The sequence below is a fragment of the Mesoplodon densirostris genome, chromosome 1, assembly GCF_025265405.1.
Source record: "Mesoplodon densirostris isolate mMesDen1 chromosome 1, mMesDen1 primary haplotype, whole genome shotgun sequence".
NCBI lineage: Eukaryota > Metazoa > Chordata > Mammalia > Artiodactyla > Ziphiidae > Mesoplodon > Mesoplodon densirostris.
Window position 1 is genome coordinate 38,198,072 of NC_082661.1, and position 19,937 is coordinate 38,218,008.

A 19,937-nucleotide genomic window follows, 5' to 3' on the forward strand; every position below is an offset into this window, starting at 1 on the left:
CTGAGCCTGCGCGTCCGGAGCCTGTGCTCCGCAACGGGGGAGGCCACAACAGTGAGAGGCCCACATACCACAAAAAAAAAAAAAAAAAAAAAAAAACAAAATTACCTGTATTTCCTAACAGATACAGTAAAAGCAATTCCTAAAACACTGTTAAGTATAAGTAAACCAAATATCTGACCTGTGATATCTATGTATAGAAAAACAAACAAAAAATAACAGCATTTTCCTAGGTTCCTCACTGGTCCCATGCCTGGGATAACAGGAAAATACATACAGTTTGAAAAGAAGCTATTATTTAAAAGCCTTAGAAAAGTAGACAAGCAAACTTACTGCTGACTTATTTCCTTTATTGAATTAAAATCACACTATTATAAAATAGCAATGTACATACAAAGGGATTTGATGTATCACAGTATATACAATCATCTTTAAAAAGTCAGGATGCAAGTTATGATTATGAATATAAATTTTATATTAAAACATTCTCCATAAGTGATTTATTTGACTGTTTTGGTTCGAAGTCGTCGTTTGAGAATCTGATGATCACTTTCTTTCAGTTTATGGTCCATCAAAATCTGAAATTAACAATTTCACAATTTTTTATAAATAAAAATAAAAATGAAAGCTTACTTACAATTAATAAGCTATGTTCATGTTCTTAATAATGGAAATAAGTACATGACAGTACTTTTTGTCCTCCTGGACTGCAGATATACAATCTTCTATTAAAAAGCATGCCTAAGGTAGTGGATTTTACAAAAGATTCTTTCAACACTACCTAATTCTGGAATTAAAATAATCCACACTTTTACTGAATTCATAGCTTGAAATAATTACTAAAATATTTGGAGACAAGTGCCTCAAATAATTTTTAGGAAATGATTTTTTGCAGTAACAAGTATATAACTTAGAAAGTAGAAAGAGCATTATTTTGCAACTAAGAAAAGAAATAACTTCAGCCAAGGGAGAAAATTATGTACTTATCAGACAGATGGAGAAAAGTAACCAAGAGAACAGTACTTCCAAAATCATGTCCTAATGATCCTAATTCTTTACTACTTGCTTCAAGTGTCTCTCTTATATCTGATAGCTACTGTTGCAAAAGGTCTCTCCCGATTTTTCTTGGCCATTTTCTACTGAAGGCTTTTCTTTAATTCCTTTTCTATCTTCACTTCCATACACTAGGCAGATGCAAGCATGATAGAAAATTAGAACTTTCCCTGTAATAGAACAGCCTGTTCTGAGTAAGGAGAATGAGTCATAAAGTCAGGGTGACAAACTATATAGTCTTTTCTTAAGGAAACCTGGAAGCCTTAGAGGGAAAGTGGGAGGAAATGACTGAATGTCAATTCTATATTTTTAGCAGGCAGACTTAGGCCCAGATTTGTACAACTCTTGTGATAAAGATAATAAGAAAAACAGATGTTAGAAGCCAATAAATTATTAAAGTGATAATTCTATTGATGGAATTAAAATTCCTCTTATGAGTTTATAAATGCAGATGATGCATGTGACACTTGTATACATTAATGCAACATTTATATTCAATTACTATAAATTTAACACATCCAGTACCAAAAGTACAACATTCAAAGCGTGTTTCAAGAAATATGGTCTACAGAATAAAAGTTCAAACCATTATATAATTCAAATTGTTATGAATACTTCAGAATTAAAAAGAACATAAACAGTTTTACTTTTAAGAAAACTTAAATAGTAGCTTACCACTTGGCCAGATATATCAATAGGAGATGAAATTTCATTTGTGTATAATTTCCGTTTGGCCCGTTTTGGTCGAGACACATTTTCTTTACTTACTTCTACATTTGAGAGCTTTGAAGAGCTTATTGTTTCAATTATCTTCTTTGCTATGAAAAAAATACATTAGTTAAATCTTGAAATAATTTTCTAACTGCAAATATTTGAAATCCTTAATAAAGAACCATATTAAAAAGAAAAGCACTGCAATTTATAAATGATAAAAGAACACGAATAGAAAACTCACAAAGAAAAAAATTAAATGCCTAATAAACACACAAATTAATGATCAACAGCAAAAATAAAAGGGCAAATAAATAAAATATCACTTCACTAATGTTCAACATTTGAAAAGGTTTGGTAAATTATAGTACAACCAGTAAAACTCAAGCATCTTTAATGACTTGGAAGAGGTTTATACTACATTAAGGAAAAGATCAGGATACGTATATAGTGGACCATGCATCACTAAGAACAATAAGATGGTAGAGCTAGTTCAGTACTCACACGTAAAGATGTTCACAATGAATATTAAGTGAAAGTAACTTGTGAGCCCTTTACTTCTAGTTAACAAATGCGTGCACATGCACACATAGAGTAAAAGAAACCAAATTGTTAACAGTTGATTGCTTCTGGTAAGTTGAATAGGAATTTTAAAATTTCTTACTTTGTACATACGCTTTATTTTTTTAATAGACACATATTGATTTTAATAGAAAACATACTTCCATTTGGGAAAACTTCTGGATAGAAAATCCATGTACATATGATATCAACTATATATTTTTTTAAATAGAAAACACATTTAAGGAAATACGCTAAACTGAGGTCTACTTGTCAAGGGCTGAGCTGAGCCTGAGAGCTGAGCTGCCAGATGTCAGAGTGGCTAATTAAGACAACAAGTCAAAATGAAAGTTAAAGCCTTTAACCACTTAACTGCAATTGAGTAAGCAAGAGGCTAAACCTGAGAAAGCGCCAACTCCCACCGCCCTTCTACATTCCCCCATGGAATAATGCACAGTCTGGGTCAGGGGGATCAGCACAGAAGTTGGGGTGATCTTATTGCCAAGGGAGCCCTAAACAAAAGGTTCTTGCACTTGTAGTTTTATGGACCTTGGTGCTGGAGACCAGTGGGGAGGGCTAGGAGTGGAAAAGTAGAGTCAGAGTGGAAAAAAGTGTTTTCAAGTTTCCCTCCACTTCCCCGTCATAACATCTTTGGCAGAGATGCCTGAGGACATTCTCTGCTGAAGGCCCCCAATTAATAGTATACAAATGAAGGCACCTAGGCTAGGAATGCAGGTATGTGTAAGAGTACGGCTGGCAAGAGACCTGAGTCCTTGACTTACTCCCTTCACAGACTGAGATGCACTGGCTGTATATCAAGTTTGATGTGGGGACGGTAGCTTTCCCTCATGAGACCTAACAGGTAAAACCTTTGTAATTGCCTAAGGTCAGCCTGAAACAAATCACACATAGGATTTTGGCCTGGAGCTTTGAAATTCCTCACTTCTGTGTGCCAACCACTATACTAAGAGCTGAGGATGTAAACCAGACAGACATTTTGCACGAGTAGAGCTTATATTCTACTGGAAAAGATAATAAGAAAACAAAAAATTATATAGTTTAAATAATTCATTTTGCACCTTGAAAAAATCACTCTGGCTTCCATGTACTGAATGGATAAGAGATAGACAAAAGGGATAAACTGGAAAACCAGCGTTACTGAGTAGTGGATTAACAGTAGTTATCAGAGCAGCAGAATTTTAAGCACTAATCTCTGTTATCTTCTTTTCTCCCTTTATTTCCAAGTGATCAACAACGGACATGTATTGCAGTTACAATCCCAAACAAGGATACTTTATATTACTAGAAATAAGTTTTTAAAAATTCCACACCGGGTATATAGGTAGGGAAGCCGTTAAGGAGCTGAGTCAACCAAGCAAGGGAGTCATTACCAGGTGGGTACCTCCCTCTCCTTGAAAACATATTTCTTTTTAATATATAAGCAATGGTCAACATAATTTAAATAAAATACAGAAGCATCTAAAATAACAAGTCCCACCTCTCCAAATTTAGACATTTAACAGTTTGCTGTTTGTCTCTCCAGATATTTTCTATGCTTATACAAACTATACCTTTCAAAGAATGTATATAGTTTTTGAAAAATATATACAAATGGGTCTAAGTCTGAAGTTCCCAAACTGTGTACCAAGACATGCTGCAGCAAATTCATAAGAGCAGCTCAGAATAGTTTAAATTTTTGAGGAAAACAGTGACGCTCAGTAACTCAGGGTAGTTCAGTTTCAAAAAGATATCGCATTACCTTCCTTCTGATGATGAAATATTTTGGCAACCTGGATTTTCAGGAGCTGAATTTTCATTGATTGTTTGGCTTTAAGTATTAACGGATGGAACTATTAGGTGTTTCTTTGGGTGCATGGACACAATGAAAAAAATTACTGAGACATTAAGGGCACTGTGAACCAAGAAAGTTTGGGAAGCTCTGTGGTTAAGCTTTTACAGAAAGTACTTTTACACAACCAATCTGACTAAATTCAACTGCCCCTGCTTTCAGTCCCTTTCCCTCCTCATTCTCCCCACCTCTAGTCTCCAACTTATCCTATTGCTACCATTCAGGTACTCTAATGAAAACTCACTCCTTCCTGCCCCCTTCCTCCCAATAATCTCCCCACATTCTAGACGCCAGATGCATACTGCTACCTGTAATTGCCTGCACATTCCCTACACTTTCCTGGTACTCTATTTGTGTTAAAACTGTTCCCTCTGGTAGATGTGTATATAAATATATATTTATGTATACGTGTATAGAGAGAATATATATCTTAGCACATATTACTACAAAAGTATCAGTATGTCTACATTATATTATAACGAAAAAAGCATTAAGCAACTAAACTCAATACATATTTATAGAAATATATGCTTTTGACATATATGATTAGGTAATGTTTATACATGCAGAGAAAAAAACAGTAGAAGAAAATATACCATAATACTATCAGTGGTTATCTCTAGGAGGTATAATCTTCCAACATTTCAACACCCAGGTTAAATCCCATCTCTTCTATAAAATCTACCCATAGCCCCCAAACAAACAGCTCTCTTCCTCCAATACTACCATGCACTTTCCTTGCATCTCTACAACTATTACATTAAGCAGCCTTCTCTGCATCAATTACTTAAATACAGATCTTTCTCTTCCATTACACAGTGAACACCAAGGCATATATCATCCTTTCATGTTTCCTCCCTAAATACCTAACATAAGACACTGTCTATTGGAAATATAATAGTCACTGTTGTTGAGTTTATACACCAATCAGATATTAGAAAACACCATATATCTAACGTAAAAGGTCATTGAATTAATATTCTGCAAACCTTTTGATTGAAGAATAGTTGGAGAATGTTGTAAGAAATCTCCAAATTTCTGTAGCGTTCCTTCTTTTTTCTTAGCAGGCACGTTTATACAAATTGTGGATGCCTGACTCCGTAAAGAATACGTTTTCTTAGATGATGGGCGTGTGGAAACCTAATAAACAAACACTTCTTGTTATTGTTGATGAGGAATGTTAGAAGGAAACAGTTATAGCCATAGTTGAATTAAAGAGGCCAGGCACAGGTTACGAATTCTCAGGCAGGGAACTTGGGATTAAGAATATAAGGAGAGGGATGAAAGGGCCAGAGAATGAGTGTGATAGAATGATAAGTCAGAGGTGAACACATCAAGGGGTACCTGCTATGTGCCAAATGCCAAAGGTTATATATTCAGAGCTGATTAGATGAATAGAAAATGAAAGATAAATAAGTTATAACTGGACAAAACCCAACTTCTGAATAATTATTACTAATCAGATTTGACATTTTTATTTTCATCTTCTACTTTATAAATGTAAGTTATGAAAATGGTCAATTTTGGACAAATTAGAAGACGAACCTTTTGTTCCTTTTTGACAGAAGAATTTCTATGCTCAGAAACAGGGGACTTCAAATTAGTTCTGGGTGTAGCATTCTTCTTATTTTCAAAATTCACAAAGTCCTAAAAATAATGAATTTCAGCACTGATTAATTTCTTGACAGTGTTTTCTTTCTCTCTCTAGACTCCAGGGGAGGAAAAAAAAGAACAAAAGCAAACTAACAAACAAACAACAACAAAACAAGAAAATGGTTCTTAACCAGGGGCAATTCTGACCCCAGGGGACATTGGCATTGTCTGAAGATATTTTTGGTTGTCACTGCTGGGGATAAGGGGCAGGTTTAATGGAAACTAGTGGGTAGAGGCCAGGAATACTGCTAAAAACCCCTTAAAATGTATAGGGCATTGAACTCTCCAAAACAAAGAAATATCTGGCTGAAAATGTCAATCACGCTGAAGTTGAGAAACCCTGACTGAAGGCACAATGTTTTTTGCCAACTTCATTGAAATATTACTCATATATAACATATGTAAGTTTAAGTGCACAGCATGATGATGCAATACATGTTTTTATCGCAAAATGATTGAAGGTATGAATTTTTCACATGCATCATGATGAAATTACATTAGTTAAATGAAGGGATAACATCTTTTATTTGAACCCCATCTTGACAGTACAACATAGCAATATATTTATCTACCCTTTTCTCAACTCCCAAATCATGCTGAGCATAACCTCTAGTTGATACTTAGTGACACTGAAAACAAAACAAAAATCTGCAGTATAAGCACAGGTAAAATGTGAAAGTTAAGAAATACAATCTGTTTTTGCTACTAAAAAGGCATGACATCTCACTCTTCTTTTCCCCACTTAATCTTAAGACAAAGTCTTTTGTAGTACATTAACTGAACTGAACTTGTGCAAATACTAATCATACTAAAGATTATAAGCATAAAAGGAAAAAAAAAAGAACAGAAGCAGAGAGATCATGACTGAACCTCAGAATTCAAGTTACCAAGTAAAGTCTTAAGGATCACAAGAAGAAGATTTCGTAAAAGAGGAAAGACAGATAGATGGTAATCAGGGGAAGCAAAGGAAGAAAGATTGTAACTCCATCATACTTGTAGTGTTCAATAAAGAGCTCTTTGGAGTCTTCACTAGATTAGAATATAGCACTGTATAAATTATTTTCCTGAGGACTTTACAACATTCAGTTTATTACAGCAGTAAAGAGCTAGCAAAATCAGTTAAAACTTTTAAGTTTCTACATGATTTACCCTACAACAATCTGTGTATCTATTCTGAAACTGGGAGTATATGCCGGCAGTAAAATGAATAAAATGATTTTATCTTAACCCTCTGAGTATACAACCAATTTTTCCTTTTCCTCTGAAAAAAATGAATCAAGTCAACATAGATGTTAGTCACCATGTTAACAAAGATGATGAAATTAAACTTAGTACAGTTGGCCCTTGAACAAAACAGGTTTGAAATGCATGAGTATGCTTATACACTGATTTTTTCAATAGTAAATACTACATTACTACATGATCTGTAGTTGGTTGAATCCGTGGATGAGGAACCTCACATTCTGAGGGCCGACTGTAAGTTACACAAGATTTTTCTGCGCTGTGGCTGGCACCTAACCCTCATGTTGTTCAAGGGTCAACTAATCTTAATGGTATCTAAAGCATACTAAATATAAATTAAATAAATATAGAATAAAAGTTAACTAAGGCTCTCCAGAACAATCGCTAAAGGTGTTCTATGCGTAGAAGGAAATATGCTAAATAATATTCATTCAGCAAATGTATTACCTGACAGAGAGCCTCAGGAGTATGGTTAATATTATTTCTGCTCTTCCACCAACTTGAAAATACACTACTCTTTAAAGGAGTGAAAAAGACAAGTTGGAAAAAAAGTTATTGTGCTAGAGAGTTTATAATTATAGTTTTAAACATAAATATTTCTGTTAACATAAATATTGCCATTTATTATGTATCTACCATATGTGGAACAAAAGCAAAACATTTTAAACATATTATATCTAATTCTTTATTTCCAAAAGGAGGAAAGTGAGGATCGCAAAGTTTATGTGACTGGCTAGAATATGATAGAAGGTTTGGTAACCCCATGATCAGAAAGCTGCAGCAAGAAGTAAATCGTTCTTGGCCTACCACTAAATCGAGACCCAAATTTTAATACTGGCTCATAGAAAAAGAATTTCTCTTCTGAAACCTATTATGATCATAGAGACCTAAGATTTTAGTTAAATGACAAAGATTATATTTAAGCAAGTTAGTCGTTTCAGTGTCTCTAATTCCTTTTATCAACACCTTTTCTCTTCCATTGGAGGGAAAGTGACTAAGTTTGAACAGGACTGGTATACTGAAATAGCTCGCTACTAAAATTCACCACCATTTGACCTGTCATAGCTTCACTAAAAGAAGGAATAATCTATATATTTTAAAATCTATAAGCTTTTTGTTTGAGGACTATTCACCACAGTAATATTCTTAAAACAGTATTAAATATACTATAAACTATGGTTTTGGTCTCTAATGGCAGTGCTTATGAATAGGAGGGCAATGTAACAGAGTTTAACTATATATTATCACTGAGCTTAATAATAATAAGGTTTACTTGTTTAATTCACTTAATAGTTAAGTATTTACCTCCTCCATTTCATTACTCTTCCTCTTTCGGGCCTTGGGAATCTTAACCGTCACTGGTGAGGTACAACCCAGGTGTTTCACTGCCATTTTGTTTGGCTGTAAAGGTGTAAATTGAATCTCTAACTCAGGTTTTGGAAATCGAGTACTTTGATTATTTTCTGTTGACACGTCACAAGAGTCAAGGACTACAGATCCATCCTACAAGAGAATTTAAAAGGAAAACAAATCTTATTTGCAGAATATGAATTTCTAAATTGCCAAAAATTAACTCTCTCAAATACCTATTAAAAACAATAAATTGGAAAAGATAAAAAGTTTGCTGGATCAAATCTGCTACAGCAAGGACAGAAAGACTGAGGCATCATCTACTTTCTCCAGTTTTATACATGGTATGTTAAAATTGAGAGAAGCTTAGAGATCAGTATTTCCCAAACCTGTGTCATCGTAAGAATTATCTAGAGAAATTGTTTAAAAGATTCTTGGACCCTACCACAAACCTACTAAATCAGAACTCTCCAAGGAAAGAGTCAAGGATTTTTAATAAGCACCCTAGTTATGGTAAACTAAAGTTTGCTGTAAATTCTTTACTGTTCTTACCATTGAGAGATAGAGTCTCATTCCCCTTCCTTGAATTGGGGCTGGCCTTAATGGCTTCCATGACTAATAGCATGTGGTGGAAGTAACATGATTCTTCTGAAGCCTTGTAAGGAATGGCTTGTGTTATTTCCCCAGATCAAAATGCCTTTCTCTTCCCATTCTCTGCTTGGTAAACTTCTATTCACCTTTAAGACCCAGTATGATGTTACTTTTTCTAATCCACGTCCACAACCACTCAGGCAAAATTCATCATATCCTCCTCATCAGTGTTCCTTCTTAGCACTCTCTTTATAACACTTAGTCCATAAGGTGAAAAAAGATAGTCATTAAACACCTGTCTTATTAGAGTTCTTATTCCTTAAGGATGGCGATCATATCTTACTTATGTCTTTAACCTCAGTGCCAGGTTCCCAACAATGAATGTTCCCAATAAATGTGTTTTTTAAAATAAATATTTAAAAAGTAATTTTATTTTCAAAAAGTGACATAGAATTTTTATCTATTTCATAGGTAATCTGAGAAACTACGTTATCCAACGCAAGTCACAGAACCCTAAGCCCACTTCAAACTAAGGAAACTCATTGTGAGGTTACTGGGATTTGGTGATAAAGTTATAAAATGGGTAAAATTTCCAAAAAATACTATTTACTAGAATGCTTATTAAATGGACTGCTTATGAGGGAAAATAGTCATCCATATTTTATCTTTTGTGGGATTTCCTATTTCTGACCATCAAATTTGTTTATAATCAAGATCTGTTTGAGATCAGTATCATTTTGACAGGAAATTAATACCATTTGGGGATCAAATTTCCCCAAAAGAATTGCACCTCCCCTCAAAAGCCTTCAGTTTTCCTTTCCATAGCCAAGAGCACACACAGCTAACTGTACAGCAAGATACCTACAACAACTGATTAAATTATACTTGCAAGTGTTATTTAGTAATTAATGGTCATTGGTAAAGAGGGTTAAAAAGTGGACTGTGTGGGCTTCCCTGGTGGCGCAGTGGTTGAGAGTCCGCCTGCCGATGCAGGGGACACAGGTTCATGCCCTCCTCCAGAAAGATCCCACATGCCGCGGAGCGGCTGGGCCCATGAGCCATTGCCGTTGAGCCTGTGTGTCCAGAGCCTGTGCTCCGCAACGGGAGAGGCCACAACAGTGAGAGGCCCACATACCGCATAAAAAAAAAAAAAAAAAAAGAAAAAAGTGGACTGTGTTATCAAATACTCACTTCTACTTCATCCCTGGAAATTTCAAAATTTGTTGACTGAGGTTCAGTTTCAACCCTTTCAGGATCCATTGAACTCATATGTCTGGGCTGGATATCCATGGTCTGTTTTTCCTAAAGTAAGGAAATATTAAAGCAACAAGCCACCGTAACCGAATATACATTAAAATACTTCACCTAAAGAATATAATATCAAGATTTGGGTGAATTAAATAATGGAAGTAATTAAAGACTTCTTCAATGACCAACTAACGCTCCTTCTTCTTCTCTTTCATCCTCAGAGAGTTAGGAAAGGCTGGGCAACTTTCCAGCCTCTTCTGAATCTGATCTAAAGAGAAATCTGAAAGATTACTTTCAACCTCCAAGGTGTTTTACATATATTCTCTCATTTTACTTTCACTGCAACTCTGAGATTTGGCAAGAATTGTTATTCCTACTTTCCACATGAAGAAACAGAGAGAAATTAAATAACATGACCACGGTCTGTACTGAGTTGGAGCTTGAACCCCCCAAATCACTTTGATAACACAATTTTGAAAAACTAGAGGTGTCTTAGGGATGCAACTATAGCATTAGAGTAGAAAAGACCATACTGATAACTAAACCTTTCCTTGCTGCACACTCTTCGTCCCACTTAATCAGTCATAGGGTATGCTCTATTCCTAAACCCTACTTAAGGGATCTATAAAAAAAATCAGAATACATTTTTAAACTTGATAAATTCCAACGTGCACCTTCTAATCACTACCATCAAAATCAAAAGTCAAATACATCTCTTATGTCACCTACCCATAACTGTCAAATAAAAAAGATCCTATTGCATTCATAATGGGGAAAGCAACTAGCATGTACTGACTTCCACTGTGGTAATAACTGTGCTAACTGTTTTACAAATGCTCTCGATTAATTTTCACAATTCTATTAGAAAGACATCATCATCTCTGTTTTAAAGTTTGGAAATGTTAAGTAATTTTCCTAAAGGTCCCAAAACCACACTGAAAGCAGTTGATACCTAGTTTTTCTAACTTTCTATTCTGTGCAATTTATACCACATGCTAATACCTCTGTTTTGAGCAGTCTTTCTCTTAGAATCATGATGTCTTTTGATGTAAGAGACATATACACACAAACACATTTAATTTTATTATTGTCTGAAGGCTGCAGAACAGCAGATTTTCAAATGCAGATTATTTACTCTGGAAAGACTAGCTTCAGATGTACCCTGATTCAATTTACCTGGGAAATAGCTATCTGTGAAATGCAATACTTTCTTTATCTAGGGTTCCTAGCCCCAATGCAATATTACAAAAGTAGCTCCTGGGAATTCCCTGGCGGTCCGGTGGTTAGGACTCGGTGCTCTCACTGCCGGGGGCTGGGTTCGATCCCTGGTCAGGGAACTAAGATCCCTGCAAGCTGTGTGGTGCAGCCAGAGGGGGTGGGGGGAGTAGCTCCTGAATGACTCACATCTCCTCACCATTGTGCTTATTTTCAAAAACAATTTGTATCTTTATCATAAATTTAGGATGAGTTCAAGTATTTAAATATCACCAAGCGTTCAGGCTGAGTCACATTTCCACATTTTAAAGGCAGATTAGGGACTAAATCATCAGTTTATTTTCTAATTATTCTATCTGAGAGATATGACCAAAATATTGGAGAAAGTACTATTTCTCAATTAGTCATTGATGAGTCAACCATAATGATAAACTCTGAAAACTCAAAATTCATGACCAATATCCAAACAATTTTTTCAAACTATGATTCCCCACTTATCTACTTACATTTTTATTCTTTAAAAGTTAATCAATTAAATAATTTTGAATACTTCCTATGTTTAATTTAAAAAGGCATAGAAAGAACATGATTCTACTGACTGTTTTAGAAGTTTCTGATGTGATCTTTTTTAATTGTTCGATTTCATTATCTTTCTGTATGTTACTGGAGATAAGTGCTTTCAGCTGTATTTCTAAAGCTGCAACCAGCTGATCGCGTTCTTCCCGCCACTGTTGGAGGTTACCATCTTTCTCAGCCAACTGTGCTTCAAGCATTTCCTAAAAAGAATATGGACAAAATGTTAAAATAAACCTTGCAAAATTATGAACCTAAGAAATTTTTGAATTTCTAAATAACACAATAAATACAACTGTGAACAGGATATATAACAAATTACGTAGTCAAGTCTCAATAAAATATTTACTTATAAAGCCAAGCACATAATGCCTTCATATATCTTAAATGTTCACATTGGGCACTTCTTTCAATAAAAAATTACAGCTTTTAAGCTAATTCTAGCACTTCCCCCAATATTTGAGAATGAGATGGTAAAATTACAATAAAACAAATGACAAAACTAATAGCAACAAACAATAGAGAAATGAAAATTAAAAATACCATTTTCACTGGATTCAAAAATCATGAAATAGTGGTAAATTAAAGAAAATATGTGCAAGACCTAAACATGGCAAACTACAAAACACTGCTGAAAGAAATAAAAGAACACTTAAATAAACAAAGAGAGAATCTGTGTTCAAGGATCAAAAGATTCAATATTGTTAAGATGCCAGGTCTCCCCCAAAAGATCTAGAGTCAAAGCAACTTCAAAATCCAAGCAAGCACGTGCGTGTGTGTGTGTGTGTGTGTGTGTGTGCTGGTAGAAATGAAAAAGCTGACTCTAAAAATAATAGGAAAATGCAAATGACATAACAGTCAGAATTATGTTGAAAATGAAGAACAAAGTAGGAATGGGCTTCTCTGGAGGCACAGTGGTTGAGAGTCCTCCTGCCGATGCAGGGGACATGGGTTCGTGCCCCGGTTCAGGAAGATCCCACATGCCACGAAGCAACTGGGCTCGTGAGCCATGGCCATTGAGCCTGCGCATCCGGAGCCTGTGCTCCGCAACGGGGGAGGCCACAACAGTGAGAGGCCCACATATCGCAAAAAAAAAAATAGGAGCAATCACACTACATCATTTCAAGCCTACTGTAATAATAATAACCAAGACCGTGATATTGGCGTAAGGATACACAGACATCAGAAAGCAGAGGATAGGATCCACAAATGTTATGGTCAATTGATATTCTATAAAAATGCCAAAGAATTTCAATGGAGGAAAGGACAGTCTTTTCAACAAAGAGTGATGGAACAACTGAATAGCCAAATGGAAAAAAAGAAAAAACCTTAATCTTAATCTCACACAATGTATGAAAGTTAACACTTAGGCAACTGATTTATGACAAAAGTTGCAGAGCAATAAAAAAAAGACAGTTTCTTCAATATGTACTACCAGGTTGATCGCTAATACACATTTACAGTGACAATAACAGCTTTTACCCCATCTCACTCCAACACAAAAATTAATTCTAGGGTCTAAATATGAAAGGTAAAACCCCAAACCTTTCAGGAATAATGTAAGAAAACATCTTCATGCCCTGAGGTTCATAAAGGAAAAGACTGGGAAAATGAATTACAATACCTAAGAATTTCTGTTCTAAAAAGGCAACAGGAGAGTAAAAAAGTAAACCAGAGATTGAAAGAAGGTAACTGCAACACGCTCCTATCCAGAAAGTATAAGGAACTCCTATTAAAAAAAAAAAAAAAGATAGTCCAATAGAAGATAAGCAAGGGGACTTGGACAGGCAGAGCCAATAAACTAAACATCCAACAATACTAGTTGGAGTATAAATGGATACAACTATTTTGAAAATCAGTCTGGCATTCTATTAGAGTTCCACATACGTTTACCCTATCAACTAGCAATTCTATTCTTGGCTATATAGGCAATAGAAATGTATACACATGTGCACTAAGAGAAATATATAAAAATGTTAACAGGAGATCTTATGCATTAACAGCCCAAAACAGGAAACAACCCACATATATTCAACTTTAAATTGAACAAACTGAGGTATATTTATACACTGAAATATTCAGCAATGAAAATAGACTAACTCCAGCTACCTGCAACAGTAAAGATGATCCTCACAAACATAATACTGAGTGAAAGAAGCCAGACACAAAAAATGCATTCTATGTATTTATATGTTTTCATTTATATAAAATTCATAAATGAGCCAAACTAAAGTTTAACATTAAAAGACAGAACAGTTATTACCATTCAGAAGAGGGTTCTATTTTTTAAACTCGGTGGTAGGTAAGTGGGGGCTGGCTTTATAATAATAATTCATTGAACTATATGTTTGTTTTGTTTACTTACTGTGTTATGTATGTTACAATTTTAAAAGCTTTAAAAAAAATCAACAATTTATTTCTTAAATATCATAGACACATATCCTAGGTATGATTGTAAAGAAATATATGGGAGAAAGGAGAAAGCTAGCTTTCTCTAGGATTAAAAACTCAAAGGAGGTTTACTTGCTGGCATTGCTGCTAGAGGGACTACTCATTAGGAAAAGAAAGTAGGCCCGTTCCTGGGTTGGAGGCAGAGTGACTGACTATGACAGCCAACAGATTTGATTTCACTTCTTGCCTCTTATTACTGTCCAGGAAGGTTGGATGGGCTATGGACAGAACGAGAACCAGCAGCAACATTTCCTGTTAAGATAAACACAGCATTACAATCTGACTCAACCCAGCACTTCCTGAAGGCACCTCCAGTCATGTGGAGTTCGCACATGAAGTGAAATATATTGCCATCTCACTGCTGTAGTAATGACAAGTATTAGTCTCACATAACTTGTCACATGACAAAGAGAGTTAAGACTCTTAGGAAACACAACAACTAAATGGAACGTAGTATCCCAGATTAGATCCTATATCCAGAAAAAAACAGTGGGAAAGCTGGTGAAATTCTAGTAAGGTCCATAAGTTAGCTAACAGTACTATAATAATATTGATTTGTTGGTTTTGATCATTGTACTGTTGTTATGTAAGATCTAACATCAGAAGTTGGGTGATAGGTATACAGAAATTCCCTGTACTAGTTTTGCAACTTTTCTGGAAATAAAATGATTTCAAAATAAAAAGATAAAAAAAATTTAAAAATCATTGGAAAAAATCATGCGTAACTTATTGAAAATTAATATTCCTGTTTGTATAGGGAAGTTTAGCTGGTATAAGTAAAATTCTGTCATTAACAAAGGAAATGCCAATAGATGACAATGTGATACTGCCACGTTACTATTACTGTAAATAGAGGACTAGTTTTTCATTTAAAAATAACGTTAATGTATTACTCAACAGCTTTCCTCGGATCAATGATGACTTTAAACTTCTTTTTTCTGATTGTGTCAAACAGACTAAGTTGTCGATTTAAATAGGAGGAAAAAAAACAAGCTAAGATAGAATCACTTAAGAACTAGAGCCAGTCAATGTAAAACTGAAAGTTATTTCTACCTATTGTCTTCTAGAAACTATTTAGTTGACTTAAAAAAAAAACAGATAAAATCAGCTTATGAGGTAAAATATAAACACCATGTTAGTAGACTCTACAGTTCAAAATGTAAATGTTTTACAATACAGTAGGGATAATCCTGTGGCAGTCAAAAGAAGAGATTTTTAAGTTCTGAATCTAAATATTGAGATATTATTTTCCCAACAATAAGAACTTCAAGATAAAATGGGCTAGAAAAGTCATCTTACAAACAAACTGCCTTTGAAAAAAAAGAAACAAAAAAGAAAACCACGCAACCAAGTAGATACCGATAAGAATAGAAGAATCCCAGCAAAAAATTTAAGAAACCAAAGAAAGCAGGCGAAATACATAGAAGAGAAAGTATAATTGTTACCAACCATTTCACTTTGTTGCTTCAAACAGTGTTCTCTGTCTTCAGCATATTTTTTCATCTCTTTGTTTCGTAGATTCTCAGCTTCTTTTGCTTGAGTGAGAAGCATCATTTTTTCTTCTAACCATTTTTTTCTATCAGCTTCATATTTCTGTTCAGATTCCTATATGTATAAATAGCATAAGTAACTATAATATGCTTCAAAAGCAGTTAATAAATCTGTATTTATAACATTTCCACGTAATCCAGCACTTTTCATTTCACCTCTTCAAAAAGTTAAAAACAAGTCTTTTTCTTTAAATAATGACAAGATTTGAGGTTATTTCAGATTATCAAAAGAACACTGTTGGTTTGCTTTCCTAAATAGTTATTTCGTTTATAAACTTTATTTTGCTATAAAGTGAATTTGAGGACTTTCCATCATCAGTGAGCTTAAGAAGAAAAAATTGAAATTTCTCAAAGAGTTACAGAGAACCAAGCCTTCTTAAATGCCAGATTAAAAAAAAATTGATTTATGGTAGTCATTTCTAATTGTATGGTTCCAAAAATAAAATTATCCTAGGTATACAGGATGCCAAATAAAGAATAACTTGTGCAACAGGGCAAACATTTATTAGTTTAAGGAACATTGGGAACAGCTGGACAGAAAATATAGTTGGGGCTTCCCTGGTGGCGCAGTGGTTGAGAGTCTGCCTGCCGATGCAGGGGATGTGGGTTCATGCCCCGGTCCAGGAAGATCCCACATGCTGCAGAGCGGCTGGGCCCGTGAGCCATGGCTGCTGAGCCTGCACGTCCGGAGCCTGTGCTCCGCAACGGGAGAGGCCACAACAGTGAGAGGCCCGCGTACCGCAAAAAAAAAAAAAAAAGAAAAAAAAAAAAGAAAATATAGTTGATCAGTAAATTTCAAAGAGGTTTCCATAGATCCTTTGGGTTCAAAAATGTCTAATTTATACATTCAAAATTCAAGTAAAACTTCATTTGAAACAAAAACAGTAATGCCACATTAAAAGCTATGTATTTAAAAATCCCGTTTATTATCTAAGATATGTGATCACATTATTTTAGAACAACGTAGAACATACTGGTATTCCTTAATATGAACATTCTCAATGAAATTAGTTATTTTTTCATAATTAATGGAGTGGAAAGGGTAAATTCTAAAGTATATAATTAATAGTTACAAAAGAAAGTAACTGATTTCTTTTGTATTTGTTCAGTATCTGATTATATACAGCCTGAATTTAAGAAAATAATTTAGATGCAGTCTTTTCAAAATCACTGTTATGTTTTCTTCAATCCCAAAACTACAGTTGGATTGCAACTTCTAATAAATAAAATGTACAAAATTTTACGTAGTATTTTTAAGTCCCATTAAAAATATATTTCCCCCATATGTTGTATTCTACACATAGTATGTGAAAGCTAAACATGGAAAAACATATAAACACAAAACAGAATATCTTCTCTGTAGTAGTATAGTTTCAAATGTATTCCAGGGTTCAGACATTCAACTCTATTCTTTTCCAGCTTAATAATTAAATTTACAATAATCAAAATAATTTTCCTAATAGTCATCTTTTCCACAGCAGTATTTGATGAGTTAGAAGTTTAAAGCATAGAAAATAGGTACAAAGACATAAGAAGTGATGATTTAAAAATTAAATATGTAATACTGTAGACCCAACCACTGCATTTTCATTGGCACTTACTTAGTAGCTCGTATCTTGGGAATTTCTTCCCTGTGTCACTTGAGTGTATACTGAAAAATTATATATTAACATTTCCCAGCTACTGGTTCATCCATATCTAAATTAATTATAAAATATTTACTAAATTACCCTTTTATGAGAAATATAATGAATATATATAAAGATACAATTACATATATAGATAAAAATCATACCTGTAACTCATCTTGAAGCTTACTGAGCTTTATATTAAGTACATCTGTGTTATCCTCAAGTTCTTTATTTGACCTTTGATTGCTTTTGGTTTCCAAATCTTTGCATTTTTCCTTCCATTTTTCCAATTCTGATTTGAAAACATAAAATTATTTTTAAAGTACATGCAAAAGTTATACCACATAGAGCTGTATGTGGCATGGCATACAGACAAGAATCAGCAGAGCCCAGAAGCAGAAGTACACAGACCAAGATAGAACCGAGACCATTCTAAGAGCTTACCAAATTCTTAGAGAAGAACTACAAAAACCTCTCAATAACCCACTGAATAGTGTTCTGACTACACAGTATAAATGCATGCCAATATATAGGAAACTTCATGTTCTCAAAAATTAAAAACAAAAACAACCCACTGATGGTATTATGAAGGATGGAGTCAGAGTATTTATTGAGATAAACATATAAGATGATACCAGTTGCTATACAGAGGTGAAACTCAGTTGAAAGTTTATTCTTAACATCTGGGGAGCACTGCAAGCTATCATCCAGTTATTATGAAAGTGTCCTTATTCCTTCTCTGACTTAGGTACAATAATTTTCATCATAATGAAAAATGACAAGTGACAGGATGTTCCAAAAACACACCAAATACTTTTTATTATGAATTATTATAAACACTAAACTATGCTTAAAAAGGAAAGAAATCTAGGAAAATAAAGAAAATGAAAGAGTATGCTTTGAGATATTTAAGCAATCTTGTTTCACCTGTGGCCAGTCTTTCAGTTTCCTTTAATTTAGCCTCAAGCACTTGATCTTGTTCTACTTGAGTTTGTTCTTGTTCTTCTAGGGTCATTCGCATGTCTTCAATTATTTTCTCTTTAACGCTTAGATCTAAAAATTTGGAAAGAACATTTTAGAAATTACTAACATCTACATCTAGATACCCAATTTTTCTTTTGAGTTCTTCTAAAATTAAAATACACTTTTATTAACTATAATAGAATATGAGTTCCACATAGACAGAAACTTTGTCCTGTTCACTGCTATATTTTCAATGTCTAGAACAGTACTGGCATATATGGAGGATCAACTAAATAACTGATGTACGATGGATGCTTGGATGAATGCAAGAATAAATGGATGGAAAAGGAATCTTTTCAGATTAAAGTAAAAATTTTCAATATAATTAAACTACTAATAAAAATAATAAAAACTATTATTTTACTGTGCTTCGCTTTATTGTGCTTCACATGTACTGTGTTTTTTACAAATTGAAGGTTTGTGGCAACCCTGCATTAAGCAAGTCTATCAGTGCCATTTTCTAACGGCATTTGCTCACTTCCTGCCTCTGTATCACATTTTAGTAATTCTTGCAATAATTCAAACTGTTTCATTATTGTTGTATTTGTTACAGTGATCTATGATCACTGATCTTTACGTTACTCCTGTGATTGTTTTGGGACACTATGAACTACACCCATGTAAGACAGCAAGCTTAATCCATAAACACTGTGTGTGCTGTGACTGCTCCAATGACCAGCTGTGCCCCATCTCTCCCTCTCCTCCGGCCTCCCTGTTCCCCGAGACACAACAATATTGAAATTAGTCTAATTAGTAACACTACAGTGACCTCTAAGCATTCAAGTGAAAGGAAGAGTCGCATGTCTCTCACTTTAAATCAAAAGCTAGAAATGAGAGATTAAGCTAAGTTTAGTAAGGAAGGCAGGTCAAAAGCCGTGACTGGCCAAAAGCTAGCCCTCTTGCACCAAACAGCCAAGTTGTGAATGCAAAGTAAAGTTCCTGAAGAGACTTTAAAGTGCTACTCTAGTGAATACTCAGATGATAAGAAAGCAAAACAGACTTATTGCTGATATGGAGAAAGTTTCAGTGGCCTAGATAGGAGATCAAAACCAATCACAACATCCCCTTAAGTCACAGCCTAATCTAGAGCAATTCTACAAAGGCTGAGAGAGGTAAGGAAGCTGCAGAAGAAAAGTTTCAAGCTAGCAGAGGTTAATTCACGAGGTTTAAGGAAAGAAGCTGTCTTCAAAACATAAAAGTGCAAGGTGAAGCAGCCAAGTGCTAATGTAGAAGCTGCAG

General features: G+C 34.5%; 1 protein-coding gene across 10 annotated transcripts in view; it reads right to left on the reverse strand.

The window, feature by feature from the left end:
* Window positions 1-330: 330 nt before the first annotated feature.
* Window positions 331-19,937, reverse strand: part of KIF20B (kinesin family member 20B) — a 73,170-nt gene continuing 53,563 nt past the window's right edge. For 7 of the 10 annotated variants that reach the window (XM_060102189.1, XM_060102180.1, XM_060102198.1 and 4 more), the window contains 11 exons: window positions 18,603-18,728; window positions 17,840-17,967; window positions 15,944-16,099; window positions 12,070-12,246; window positions 10,199-10,309; window positions 8,372-8,569; window positions 7,514-7,582; window positions 5,717-5,818; window positions 5,161-5,311; window positions 1,726-1,868; window positions 331-575 (listed from right to left, as the gene is read on the reverse strand). In XM_060102189.1, the coding sequence (XP_059958172.1) occupies window positions 498-575; window positions 1,726-1,868; window positions 5,161-5,311; window positions 5,717-5,818; window positions 7,514-7,582; window positions 8,372-8,569; window positions 10,199-10,309; window positions 12,070-12,246; window positions 15,944-16,099; window positions 17,840-17,967; window positions 18,603-18,728 (1,439 nt within the window). In that variant the 3' untranslated portion in view covers window positions 331-497. The remainder of the gene's footprint in view (window positions 576-1,725; window positions 1,869-5,160; window positions 5,312-5,716; window positions 5,819-7,513; window positions 7,583-8,371; window positions 8,570-10,198; window positions 10,310-12,069; window positions 12,247-15,943; window positions 16,100-17,839; window positions 17,968-18,602; window positions 18,729-19,937) is intronic. The other 3 variants (XM_060102251.1, XM_060102224.1, XM_060102261.1) reach the window with 1 other exon arrangement.